At 37.8% G+C, this 14451-nt stretch overlaps 1 protein-coding gene across 1 annotated transcript in view; it reads right to left on the reverse strand.

Moving 5' to 3' along the window:
• Window positions 1–888: 888 nt before the first annotated feature.
• Window positions 889–14451, reverse strand: part of LOC127648415 (uncharacterized) — a 41491-nt gene continuing 27928 nt past the window's right edge. The window contains exons 4-13 of the mRNA XM_052133084.1: window positions 13191–13286; window positions 12816–12959; window positions 12466–12593; window positions 12219–12355; window positions 11939–12032; window positions 11483–11815; window positions 7598–7760; window positions 7385–7509; window positions 5407–5703; window positions 889–2054 (exon numbers count right to left, since the gene is read on the reverse strand). Coding sequence (XP_051989044.1) covers window positions 1962–2054; window positions 5407–5703; window positions 7385–7509; window positions 7598–7760; window positions 11483–11815; window positions 11939–12032; window positions 12219–12355; window positions 12466–12593; window positions 12816–12959; window positions 13191–13286 — 1610 coding nt within the window. The 3' untranslated portion in view covers window positions 889–1961. The remainder of the gene's footprint in view (window positions 2055–5406; window positions 5704–7384; window positions 7510–7597; window positions 7761–11482; window positions 11816–11938; window positions 12033–12218; window positions 12356–12465; window positions 12594–12815; window positions 12960–13190; window positions 13287–14451) is intronic.

Consider the following 14451-nt stretch of genomic DNA (forward strand, 5'->3'; position numbering starts at 1 on the left):
GAGGCATAGTCGGGGTGGGGAAGGTGTGCGGTTCGGTGGGCTGGGGATCTCATCGCTGCTTTTTGCAGATGATGTTGTCTTCATGTCATCATCGGTCCGTTACCTTCAGCTCTCACTGGATCGCTTGGCAGTCGAGTGTGAAGCAGCTGGGATGAGGATTAGCACCTCTAAATCTGAGGCCATGGTTCTCAGCAGGAAACCGATTGAGTGCGTACTCCAGGTAGGGAATGAGGTTTTGCCCCAAGTGAAGGAGTTCAAGTACCTGGGGGTCTTGTTCACGAGTGAGGGACAATGGAGCGGGAGGTTGGCCGGAGAATCGGGGCAGCGGGGCGGTATTGCACTCGCTCTATCGCACCGTTGTCACGAAAAGAGAGCTGAGCCGAAGGCAAAGCTCTCGATCTACCGGTCAATTTTTGTTCCTACCCTCACCTATGGTCATGAAGGTTGAGTCATGACCGAAAGAACTAGGTCGTGAGTACAAGCGGCCGAAATGGGCTTCCTCAGAAGGGTGGCGGGCTTCTCCCTTAGAGATAGGGTGAGGAGCTCAGTCATCCGTGAGGAGCTCGGAGTAGAGCCGCTGCTCCTTTGGCGTTGAAAGGAGTCAGTTGAGGTGGTTTGGGCATCTGGTAAGGATGCCCTGGCCTCCCCTAGGGAGGTGTTTCAGGCACGTCCAGCTGGGAGGAGGCCTCGGGAAGACCCAGGACTAGGTGGAGAGATTACATCTCCACACTGGCCTGGGAACGCCTCGGGTCCCCCAGTCAGAGTTGGTTAATGTGGCTCGGGATAGGGAAGTTTGGGGCCCCTGCTGGAGCAGCTGCCCCCGCGACCCGACTTCGGATAAGCGGTTGAAGATGGATGGATGGATGGATGGATGTAAATTCTCCTCCCTACTCAGTCAATCTCCACTTTAACTTAAAAAAAAAAAAAAAAAAAAAAAGGACATGTTTCTCACCCACATCATATTACTTCAGAATATATGGATTCAAGCACTGGAGTCTTATGGATTACGTTTATGTTTCCTTTTTGTGTTTATTGGAGCGTAAATATTTTGGCACCCATCCACCTGCATTGTAACTACCGAGCTGAGATATTCTTCTAAAACTCATAATTTGTGTTCTCCAGACAAAAGTCATACACGTCTGCGATGAGTAAATTATGAGAGAATTAAAATTTTTTGGTGAACTATCCCTTTAAATGTCCAAAGTTCAGTCATGAAGCTCTATGTGGCACAAGCTGATAGGTTCTTTGAGCTTGTTATCTGTTAGTAATTTGGCATCATGTCCACATGCTTAAATCAGTATGTCTGTGTTTGTTCTAGCAGTAGCAAGGCTCGGTTCTTGCTCTGCAGCAGCAGTAGTGTAGCAGATCTAGTTTGCCAAGACCAATATCCTTTCAATATATCATACCTGAGTTAACATGCTAAAATCTTTCATAGAGTTCATGACTGAACTTTGGTTTTTGAGTTTCAGAATACAAGATAAAACCCAGTAATAATTTACTTCAGTATGAATTAGTCTAACTAAAACACTGGTGAGAATTAAAACCATATTTGTACGCATAGCTTTTACCACATTCGACACAATTATAAGGCTTTTCTCCAGTGTGGCTTCGGAGATGTACATTAAGAGAACTCTTTTGAGAGAAACTCTTGCCACACTCCATGCACGTGTATGGCCTCTCACCAGAGTGAGTGCGCTGGTGTATTCTGAGGTATGTTTTCTGGGCAAATCGTTTACCACAAACTGAACAGACATATGGTTTTTCTCCAGAATGTATCCTCATGTGCACTTTCAGATAGCTTAATTTGTTGAAGGCTTTTGCACAGAATACGCACTCAAACTTTTTCTCGTGTGAAACTGTCTGGTTATGGGTAGTGTTGAGATGTAACTCTCTTGTACTGTCTCTATATGTGGAAGGTCTTCCATCGAGAGTTACTTTTTCAACTTGTCTCAGTTGTCTGTTCAGCTGCACTTGGTCACCTGAAGGTAGCCTGTATGTGATAAAATCATCAGAAGTCTTGGCAACACATCTGTCATTGCTGGCCGCAGCAGGTCCTGTAATGCAAAAAATAACACGTGTATATCAGAATATTTTCAAGAGTTAATACCAGCTGTTTGATTGCAAGCCTTTTTGAAGTTTAGTCATCTATAGGATATGAATTAGAGATATCAAGATTAAAATGTTCACAAAAAATTCATTGCATTTAAAATGTTACATTTATATTAAATTAATTCTTAATATCAGCAATGGAATTAGTACTAGTGAAAGTGCTAATTGTTTTATTAAATTTGCACTGATAAAAACATACATTCTTGATATAAATATGACATCATTACTCATGGGAATACCCATACTTGATATATTAAATGTAAATGTAATTTTTGATATCTGTAACTGTATTTTTACTAGTAGTAAAATATCATAATGATCTGTCATTCACTCCTATTCAAAACACAATTACAGATATCTGTAATGTTTTACTAGTTGTCATTTCAAACACATTCAGCTATGTACTTCATACTAGTAAAACTTTTTTTTGTTATATTAATAATTACTTCGTTACTAGTGCAAAAGTCCATTCTTGATATGTAACAAAATTGCCAGTTTTAAATTTTACACCCACATTGTCAAATTTAACATTGGGTTTTGTCTTCGTTCAACATTTTATTAGTAAAAGTTAACCCTATTCAACACTTAACATTGTTTTTTCACATTACATGGGTGTTAGTCTTGGAGTACAGAGTTAAAGTTAGTTTTTACTCCAACACCAGTATAGTTATAGTAATAAAACAATAATAAAATGCTGAAATACTGATAAATAAGTTTGGCACTTTTGGGTGTTAAAGGGATATTTCACCAGAAGACAGTTATACACATCTGGTGTGGCATGAGGGTGAGTAAATGATGAGATAATTTTCATTTTTGGCTGTCCCTTTAAAACCAATAACGTTGGAGTTGCTCCCTACCTTACTTGTATTTTATACTACAAATGGCAGAAAATGTTTAATTATAAACAGTTTTATTCACACCACATTTAATAATAACACAACAATTAACTTGCACATTTACAACTTTTCAGATTTTCAGATATTTGCACTTTGAAACAAAACTGCAATAAGGCACAATGTAGGTTCAATGTGAAAATCGCCTTTTATTAGGTCTATAATATATCAAATCAGCCCCACAAATGACAGTAAAAAAAAACAACAATCTACCTCCACAATACAGAGTTCATTCACACGCTGATCTAAATTCATTGTAATAACCTTACAAGTCAAAAGGAATACTTGCAAATCCTTCACAATAATCTTATTGAAAACAGGCATATTTTATTCAACAGTAGAGCAGAAATACATTGCAACTTAATAATCAGTTCCATTGTTTGTTTGTTTGTTTTTACCCTGGATGAAGTGGGGACAGTTGACACATTCAAAGTTTTGGTTAAAACCTCAATGCCCTTTAGTCTGCAATTTGAGACTTCCTTAACAAGACCAAACTGAAATCTAAAGTTTCCCGATGAAAAGCCAAATTGTTCTGATATTTCTTTACCAGTGCTTGGGTTACGTTTTTTTTTTTTTTTAATTATTCTTTATACATCTTGAAGAAGACCTCTTTTCCTAATACACCTAACATAATGAATCATCACGTAATGCTTCCGAATAAATGGATTGTCTTTCTGGAAACACCTGAATCTAAAGAGCATGTTCTTCGTGTGCAAACTATGCATGATTTTTGAAGTATGAACCATCATTAATGTCTTTGTAAATGTCATCTTGATTCATCTTTTCTTGCTGGAAACAGTCGCAAGGTTCAGAGTTGGTCAACATGGACTCAAGGGTTCCTAAAATGGGCACTTACATTTGTCATTGTCAGGAATTTGGCTGATATAACGTTAGTTTTATCTTAGCAGTGCAACAATTAACCATTTTTTCTTCAGTGTTTCTGCCTCTTAGTTTCAGTAATAAGGAATGCAAATGGATTTCCTTGAGTGTCACTTACAAGTTCAACCACTGAACCAACTAAACATCGAATAGTACTTTTTTAGACTCCTGGGTCTGGATTTACGAAATGTTCTTAAGAAATTTCTTCTTAACTAACATTTTATTCTTCATGTCTAACTTTATAAATGGAAGATTGTTCTTAAGAAAATATAAAAATCGTTGTAAATAACATCTTAAAGTTAGGATAACCTAACATTTGTCTTAAATTCTAAACGTGTTTAATGAATTAAATGGGGTTTTCATGTTTAGTCTCAGGTCGCAATGGGCTGTTTACGTAGAAATGTGATTTTAGACCAAAAAACTTTTGTTGACTGTTTTGTTAAATTATGATTTTATTTTCAGCTTTCAAACAATGTTCAAACAATAAATGTTGTTTTGAAGCTTATTAAAGTGGTGACCGATCATGCTAATGGACGCGTTGTATATAGCGCTCTCTCTCCACGATCTTTAGTTCATAGAAACATAATAATTATAACATTAGAAAGCTGAGACTTAATTTTTCACACCCCATCGACATCCCTATCGGAGTTGGGCACATCGGAGACAGCCTCCGCCACCCTTTCCCATTTACCCGCCTCTTACTTTCCGACGTGATATTATCAAGCTTCCCAAGGAGAACTTTTTCCATGTTAGCAGCAAGTAAATTCTCCTATGATGGGTAGTGTCGTTAAACTAACACATCTCATGCACTTTACATTCAAAAACATTGTGAAGTGCTTGCTACTTTAAAAATGGCAAAATGGTTTAAGGACATTAAACTCAAGGCATTGGAGTGGCCATCACAAAGCATTGACCTCAATCCGATAGGAAACTTGTGGGCAGAACTTGTGGAATGATAACCAAAACGCTTGACCCAAATTAAACAATTTAAAGGCAATGCTACCAAATACTAACAGAGTGTGTGTAAATGTCTGATCATTGTGGGAATGTGATGAAAGAAATAAAAGCTGAAATGTATTCTTAAAATACAGTAGTGATCCTATCTGATCTCAGACAGAGAATGTTTTCTACGATTAAATGTCAGGAATTTAAATGTATTTTGCTAAGGTGTATGGAAGCTTCTGACTTAAACTGTATCTAGTAGATGCCTAAATTGAGAGAAGGATCCTCAGTTGAAGAGTCAGAAACAGGAACAACATAACCGCTGCCCAAATTGTCAAAGGTACCTGAGGCTGCAACAGTTCACATGCAAACCTAAATGTTCCTGGAATCCGTAAATGTGTAAAATACTGATGGACACCCAAATTCACCACATTTTAAAAAGGCAAAAAAATGCCTTTGGTACAAACCAATATGAAACTTATATAACGCACACAACTTCTGTGGTGTAACTTGAAAATGTAACATGACTACGTGTATCCGCAAGACGGCAAAAAATATTGTGTCATGTGTTATGAAATCTCACTCTGATTTCCTTGACCCTTGGACTTTCCTTGGTAGTCCCCACATCAATTCCATACACGGTTGTTTGAATGAATGTGTAGAAGTTGCATAAGGCCTCATCGTAGGATACAGCAAAAACAAAGTGCACTTTAAAGAGTTCATCAAAGGCTGCAACAGCTGTCTGCGTCATGCAGGGGATGGCCTTCTGGTCCAGGATGATGTAAAACTTCTGGATATTACTCCTCTTTTCCCCAACACAGAGAAGGAAAGGCTGTGATGATCCAATTTGGTCAAGGAATGTCCCAATGCTCATTCCTACCTAAGAGATAAAGACAGGAAATATTTAAAACATGTCCACACTAAAACGGTTTTCGTTTGATTACACATCAAGTTTTCTCTGAGATAGCGTTTTTGTCTAGCGAAAATGTAGCTTTTCCAAAACGCACTTCCAAGTGTATAAATTTGAAAACACTGTATTCTCACTATTATGTGGACTGAAAAAATGGAGACATTGGAAAACGATGACTTATTTGTTGTCATGTGATCTATTCAACCAAAACAATCAAGATGGCAGGCCATGGTGTAGCGGCATTGTTGTGCGTGCTATCCATTTTGGTAGTGTTGTTAAAGATTTTTTATTTTTTTTTAAATAAAACTTTTAATGTGTCAACTGTCCCAACTACTTCCTGGGTAAAAAATAAGCTATTTTTTTTTTCCTTATACAACCTTCACATTGCATTCCTTTAGAGGTGATGGGAAGTTTACTCGGAATTGTTTTTCACACTGTACTTGGAATGACGATTTTGTCGTATCCCGATATAACCCAAAAGATCAATATTACATTTCCCATCCCTTCACAAATATTATTCTATTCCCCAGCTTCAAGGAGAGGAGGGGGGGGCACATGTACACGGTTGACTAAAGACAGCTCTGTCTGTTACATTGTTGAAATGGCCCATCCTGTGACACCAAAAATATCAGTGAACCAAACTAAGACCACTATGAGAGGTGAACTTAAGTTTGCTTTAAGCCTAGTGCACACAACTCAAGCTCAAAGTCGCAGATCTCATGACCAATGGTCGCTATAACAGATTTCAAACCAGCTTGCTATCTAGACATCTTTTCATCAGATGTGTGCACCTTCCTGACAAGCAAGAGAGCAACCGCCAGCCAAATTGCTTGAGGGGGGGGTCAGCAGTGGGAATTGGGAGCTCAAAAATAAATGGACAAGGCAAAATCATTTATCTATTGCTATTATATACCAGGAAAAAATGTGGACCCAAGAATCGGAGGGAGCACTAGTTCTGACAGAATGTTAAGCTCAAATATTAAAAATGACCAAACATGATTAAACCGCTGATCTCATCACTGAAACTGACAAAAAAAAGTTTGAGGTGTTGTTTGATTCTGCTAACGAAGCTGGGATCCTGAGGATAATTGAACACATTTAATACAAACATATTGTACGGAAATCTACAGAGAAATAAATAACACTGCAATATATTACCAATGTACCAAGAATGTTCATGGAGAAAAAAAATAAATTGTTGAATAAAACCTTGTTTGTTCAAACGATCCTATCATAATATTTTTAGGTGACCTGCGGGAGCTGAAAGAGCTGATCACTGGTAAATAAAGTGCTTTTTTTAATAACCTTTTTCAATAATCAGCTATATCGACAAAATACATTTTACATTGCAACTTACATCTGCACAGACAATGAAGCAAATGCACTGTGATGCAGGAGCCTAAAAAACGATTACAAAATAATACATCACGCACATCTCACGAAATGCCATCTTATTAATATTATTAGTATTTAATTTATGAAAGTATCGCCTGTTTTAGCCTTCAACCCTTATATCGGTATCCCGTGGAAACGCAGGCCTCAACTTCAGTACTCCGACTTGCATATTCTTGCAAGCGCTTCTAGACTAGACTTACTGTTGTCGGACAAGACATTCAAGCTAAAATAAGGTTAGAAGATTTCTAGGACATACCTTCATGAACTTGACCACACGGTCAGCAGCTTCAGTGACACTGATTTTCCCAGGCTTCCTCCCTTTGACAGTTGGAGGCAAGAGATGAATCAGCAAAAGGATAGCTGCCACGTCACTGTCCCATCCTAGTGGAAGACAATTTCAACACGCCCCATGAGTATACAGTTAAACATAAAAAAAAAAACACACACACACAAAACCATGTACAATTACCATAATCAGAGTCCTGCTGAGCAGACAGAAGGTCATCCACATGTGCACCAGGGCGTAGGTTTTTAGAGTCTGATATTATCCTAGGCTTGTAGAATGTTGGCCATTTTGTAATGAACTTGCTTGATATGTCCTCTCCAAAGAGTATTGTGAAGTCTTGGTCAATCTATCACACAGAGAAATCATGTCAATCACAATTACACAACTAGGGATGTGAATCGTAAGGAATTTAACATTTCCGGTTCTGATTCCAATTCCTGTTAATGATAAAAGTACCTTGATGGTTCCAGTAAAAATTATTTTTATATTTTTTACTTTAAATGGAAGACTTATTTGGAAATAAGAAATACACTTATTATTTGATTTAATGCCCTCAGCAACCTGTTGCTAAATTATGGGATAATTTCAGATGTACTTAATTCAATTCTTGTAAAAGGCCTATTTGCAGAATAAATGTGATCCAATAATTTATCCTAACTATCTATTAAATACATATTCTAAACAAACAAGAAATGTGATAATATATGTAATTTTTTAAAGCATTTTATCATATAATTACATCAAAACTTGTCTATCTTTATACATTGTAAATACACTGCCTAACTGAAGTCTCACAGGTCTGAAGATAGGGCTGAACAATTTGGACAAAAAAATCTTATTGGGGTTATTTAGAAATATTTAACCTTTTGGACGGCAATATTAGCTGGGATAGGCTCCAGCCCCCCGCGACCCTGTACACAGGATAAGCGGTTGACGATGGATGGATGGATGGATGGACGGCAATATTAAATATATATATATTTTTTAAATAGCAAGGGATTACCTTTGACCAAAATTGAGTCATGGGAAAGCATGCTCTACCTCCAATAAAAATACTGTTTAAGAAATGGTGTTCACAACTAAATCCATTTATGTCCACTTTGTGAAAGGGTCTCTTGCATTAATTCGGTAAAAAATTGAAAATATTTTAAGCTGTAAAGTTGTTTAAATTGTGTAGGTCATTTTAGTGTTTTAGGTTTACAGCACTACGTTGTTTTAGCAACGAAGTTGTACAATTGGATATAACGTTACACAGAAAATATTAGTAAGAGATTTTATCACATTAAAATCATGTTAACATGCATATGGTTTATGTCTTGTGGCTATACTTTTGAAACAGTGAATATTTTATATTAGAGCGCTGACAATGGCATTTTAATGCAGTGAAATGTTCTCATCCACTCTTAAGCCCACAAAACACAGTGTTATAGGGTTACATTAGATTTGCATAGTAACTTTTAGCAGCCAAGCATATTTGGAATTAAGCAAATGTGCAAGTAGTGAATCTAGATTGTTGTATAACCCGCTCTTCAAATGCAAGCACACCATAATAAGCTTGAGAATGTCTGAAAACACTATATCTCACGTCCTTTTAGTATTTGTGTAATACACTACAGAGAACAGAGCTGCACACATACACTGCATTCATGAAGTATTAGACACCTTCATATTTTAACATGTTATGTTGCAGCCTTATGCTAAAATGCTCTAAATTATTTATTTTTTCACATCAATCTACATTCCATACCCCATAATGACAAAGCAAAAAACGGATTTTTGATAACTTTGCAAATTTATCAGTACTGAGTGGAAAGCATCTTTGGCAGTGATTACAAAGTCTTTTTGGGTATGATGCGACAAGCTTTGCACACCTGGATTTGGGGATTTTCTGCCATTCATCTCTGCAGATCCTCTCAAGCTCTGTCAGGTTGAATTGGACAGTCAGTGGACAGCCATTTTCAGGTCTCTCCAGAGATGTTCTGTTGGGTTCTGGCTGGGCCACTCAAGGACATTCACAGAGTTGTCCCTAAGCCACTCTTGTGTTGTCTTGGCTGTGTGCTTAGAGTCATTGTCCTGATATAAGGTGAACCTTCAGCCCATTCTGAGGTCTTGAGCATTCTGGACCTGTGAACCCTGACCAGTCCCCCAGTGTCTGCTGCTGAAAAACACACCCAAAGCATGATGCTACCGCCACCGTGCTTCACCGTTGGGATGGTATTGTGCAGGTGATAAGCGATGCCTGGTTTCCTCCAGACATGATGCTTGGAGTTGAGGCTAAACAGTTCAATCTTCATTTCATAAGACCAAAAAATCTTGTTTTTCACAGTCTGAGAGTCCTTTAGGTGCTTTTTTGCCAATTCCAAGTGGGCTTTCATGTGTCTTGCACTGAGGAGAGGCTTCCGTCTGGCCACTCTGCCATAAAGCCCAGATCTGTGGAGTGTTGCAGTGATGGCTGTCCGTCTGCAAGTTTCTCCCATCTCTACACATGATCTCTGAAGCTCAACCAGAATAACCATCACCCTTCTACCCCGATTTCTCAGTTTGGCCGGGTGGCCAGCTATAGGAAGAGTCCTGGTTGTTCCAAATTCTTGCATTTAAGAATTACGGAGGCCACGGTGCTCTTAGGAAACTTCAATGCAGCCAAAATATTTTTGTAGCCTTCCCCAGATCTGTGCCTCAACACAATCCTGTCTCTGAGCTCTGCAGTTCCTTTGACCTCATGGCTTGGTTTGTGCTCTGATATGCATTTTCAGCTGTGAGACCTTATATAGACAGGTGTGTGCCTTTCCAAATCATCTCCAATCAATTAAAGAACCACATGTGGACTCCAATCACAGTGTAAAAACATCTTAAATTAATGTGATATTTCAGTTTTTTCTTTTTAATAAATTTGCAGTTATCAAAAACTGGTATTTGCCTTGCCATTATGGGGAATAGAGTGTAGATTTCAGTGTCGTGCACATTTTGGCTGATGCTTCACTATAGAGCTGTTCACTCTGGACGCGGATGTGCTTTGTGATGGAGGGATTTTGCAGCATGGTGCTTGTTATCATTGTGTGTTCCTGTTCGCCATTTGGTGTCCTGGAGTTTGTACTCGTCTTGGCTCTGTTGCATGGGAGATGCGGGTCAGCGCAGGTTGCTTGGTGCCATCCACTCCACAAGGGACATCTCTGGTTATGTAACTTTTCTTTTGAACTGTTGGATTGGACTTGTGCACATCCACATTTTCACTTTGGACTATACATTTTACTCCTGGATTGTTGTGTTGTGCTTTTGAGGACTGTATTGTTTTAGAGATTTGTGTTTGTTTGGATTATTGTTTTTGTGTTTTGATGTATTTAGGTTTGTTGTAGCATGTAAAGCACTTTGAGCTAGGGAAAAGTGCTATATAAATGAAACATTATAGATTGATGTGAAAGAAATTAAGAATTTAACACATTTTAGCATAAGGCTGCAACAGACAAGGGGTCTGAATACTTTATGAATGCAGTGTATAGCAAGCACAGCAGGTAGCACATGCAGACTATTTATTAATTAAATTAAATTGCAGTGCTTGCAGTTTGATAATTGAACTAGGTCATCGCGATTTCAATTTTATTTTGATTAATCGTTTAGCCCTATCTGAAGTACAACATTACATTACAGCAAAAGTTGCAGAAACAGTTTAGACTGTTATGTAGCCTAATATCGAACTTCAGGCTTGTGAGACATCTACTGTTCTTGTTTCATTTTGAGTTGGGCATTCATAACTTGCACATCATTATAAGATTAAATCAGTAACCGTTCCAACTTATGTACAAGTCTTTTGATTCACAATTCAAGAAGAAGATCATTAGAGTCATTCGTTTATAGATGGCACTGTTGGTGCTTTATGTTTTGATTCACTAAAAAAAGAACGTCTCATAAGAGTCATTTGTTCAGGCATCAGACTATACCAGAAGCACCATACTGTGCTTCTGGTATAGTCTGATGCCTGAACAAATGACTCACTGTAGTGCACTGTAAATTCAAAAGAACCAGATCATTAGAGTCATTTATCTGACTATACAGACTATAATAGTCTCTAACCAAGCCTGGAGTATCCAAGAACCGGGGAAAGTAATCCAGGATGAGTGAAGACTTGTCTGGATCATGTATCATGTTCCGTCTATACTTAAACGTTGCCTTCATTCTCTCCTTAACAATTGCTTGGTCTGTCGAATGTTTCATCACAGAAATAGCTTCTCTGCATTTGTCGTCAGATAGCTGCTCAGCTGTTAATGATGTCACACGCAGAGTCTTGGGGCCATCATGGTAAACTGACTTTGATGTCTTCTTCAAGCTATTTCCTGAGTTGCGCTGAACTGTTTTCAACCTGCAGGCAAGGTAACCTTTGCCACTGAGTGAATCATAGTACTGTTCCTGTCAAACAAAAGTTTTATTTGCTTCAGTAAGTCATCTCAGTGCAATGCATGACAAATATATGTGGCATTTATGCTGAATTAAATGGAACATGTACAGTGTATCAATTTACTTAATACTCACGTAACCAGTTGGTGAGCACTTATCCTTCAAATTGGGGAAAAGTGTCACAATTCCAAGAGCATATGTTATGCGCATATTAACTGGTGGGACCCTCCTTTATAACAGCAAGATAAATAATTGTTTTTTAGTCAGAATAGGATTTTGTCTGTAGCATTTCATAAGAATGGCTATTAGATATTTTACTATTCTTATTTATATTAATTGACAAAAAGTGGACATTTTGGACGTTTTCACATTTCTTTTATGAACTAGACTGTAGACTATTTTATTGGTCACTTACCCATGGCTCTCTACCATGTCCGCCACAAGTATGTTGACCAGCTTCCTTCGTGTTTGGTCAGACAGTCTCTTGGTTTGGTTGTACTCTTTCAATATATTTGAGCCTCCCGGTTTTGTGCGCAAAGCTGCATAAACCAACTGTAATATATATATATATATATATAATGCAAAGAAACCTTCTAATAGTATCCTAAAATTATTGACATCCTATGCACATATCTCTGAACAAGAGAGAAAAAATAACTTACATCTCTCGACCCGTTACTGTCAGGAGGTGCTTCTAACAGCTTTCTTCTGTGTGCCTTTGAAGACTGCGGAATTACTGTGGAGCTTGAACTTTCTGATTCCACTGATGAAAATGTCAACTCTCTTTCAGCTTAGAAAACATTACATTGAAATCAAACTATGTAGTGCACTATACAGCACATTTACATGGAACATTAAAACAAATGATCAAAATAATAAAACTCAGTAGACTGCATATTTTATAAGAAGATGCTATCATAAAGTGCATTGTAGTTATAAGTATTAAGAGAGTAAACGACCTTGAAAATACATTTAGCATAAAACACGACAGCAGGTCATTTGAGTTTCTTACCAGACTTATCACCACTGAAAACTTTGAAAGACAGATGATTAGATGATCTCACTAACTCATCAAAAATATCAGAATCAACTTCAACTTCTCCAGAGTCTTTCAGGACCAAATTAGTTCCATTTGGCAAGTTGAACTTTGTAGAAGCTAAGAGGTGGAAACAAACACAATTAAGTTCAAATGTATGAATGTGTATAAAATGATGTGAGATTACATTTACAGTAGCTCATGAATGATCCTGAGATCAGAGCAATAATAAAAAAAAATTGTTTTGGGAAAAGATCACTTGAAGATATTCTAGAGTGCATCTTTTAAATGGGGCTGATCACAAAAGTGTGGATTTAATCATCTGACATTACCCTAAAGATGTTAACTTACCTTCTTGAACGAACTGGTAGTAGTCATAGCAGTCGTTTTTCATTGGGATTTGGACCCATTTCAGGTTCCCCTCGTACTCCACTTGAACCTGCATTTCTTTGGAATGAAGCACACCCCTCTCACTGTTAGCCTTGGACAACCATGTGTCTCTAGCTAGCTCGTGTACCTTTTCGCCTAGTTTCATAAATGACATTCCCGACTTGCAGCAACCACGTCTGGCATACACGTTTTACACCAAGCTATTTTTTGGCATGTTAGATATCTAGCTCAGTGATCCCAAACCAGGGGTATGCGAAAATAACTGGTTTGCTTGGTATAACCTATAAAACAAAATCTATAAATTAAAATAAGAATAATAGGGATTAGGGCTGGATGAAAATATAGATTTGCTGATTAACTCACAATCTTCATTTGAACAATCTCGATACAGTATCTTACAATCCTTAGATCAGTCATTTAAGGACAACATGAAATCAAAGGTTTGCTGCTTATTGTCCATATTGATTATCTTTAAGGTCGTCTATATGCTAGTGTACTTGTAAACGTTGACAAAATATTATTTTCAGAAAATATTAGCATTCAAAATCTACAGTCACTCTTTCGGCTATACAAACGCAGGCAAATTCATAATGTCACAAATAGGTTGATAAATTGTTGAATCAAATGCTTTCTAGTACAAAAACGCACGCTCCCACTACATCACCTGTGCTGATGATGCCTTCGCAGGGCACTTAGCACAATCCATGCAACAGGGTCGTTCCAAACAGAATTTCCAATAAGAATCGCTTACAAAGTGAGTTCTGACTGACCATTATCTAAAGCTCTCACAGTGGAGGGTAAATGTCTTCGAAGGGAATGGGGCATTAGGATAATCACTTCTGAATGGGATGTGCCAACGCTGGTGCTGGATGCAAGGAAAGTGGCTGCAGCTCATTCATATGTTTAATGCAGGCAGTTTAGGGAGGTTTCTTGGGATGTACAGCACAAGTAAGTGTTCTTTATTCTTTATGTTTAAGTGTATTGTAATTCAAAACATTTATATATTGTGATGTTTTACTCACTTCTCATTCATGTGTACTGGACTTGAACAACAGCTCCAGCCTCATCTTAAGCAAAGACAAAAGGATGTGCTGTGTTTGTTTGTGGGCTGGTTATGTAGTAATGTGGTCAGTTACATCATTGTTCGGTTCTCAAGTTAGCAGAAAAGCAGATTTGGTAGATCGCCCTTTAATTTTCTCCACTAAACATGGGCATGAGATGC

Source organism: Xyrauchen texanus, chromosome 8 (genome assembly GCF_025860055.1).
Source record: "Xyrauchen texanus isolate HMW12.3.18 chromosome 8, RBS_HiC_50CHRs, whole genome shotgun sequence".
In the NCBI taxonomy this organism is placed as follows: domain Eukaryota; kingdom Metazoa; phylum Chordata; class Actinopteri; order Cypriniformes; family Catostomidae; genus Xyrauchen; species Xyrauchen texanus.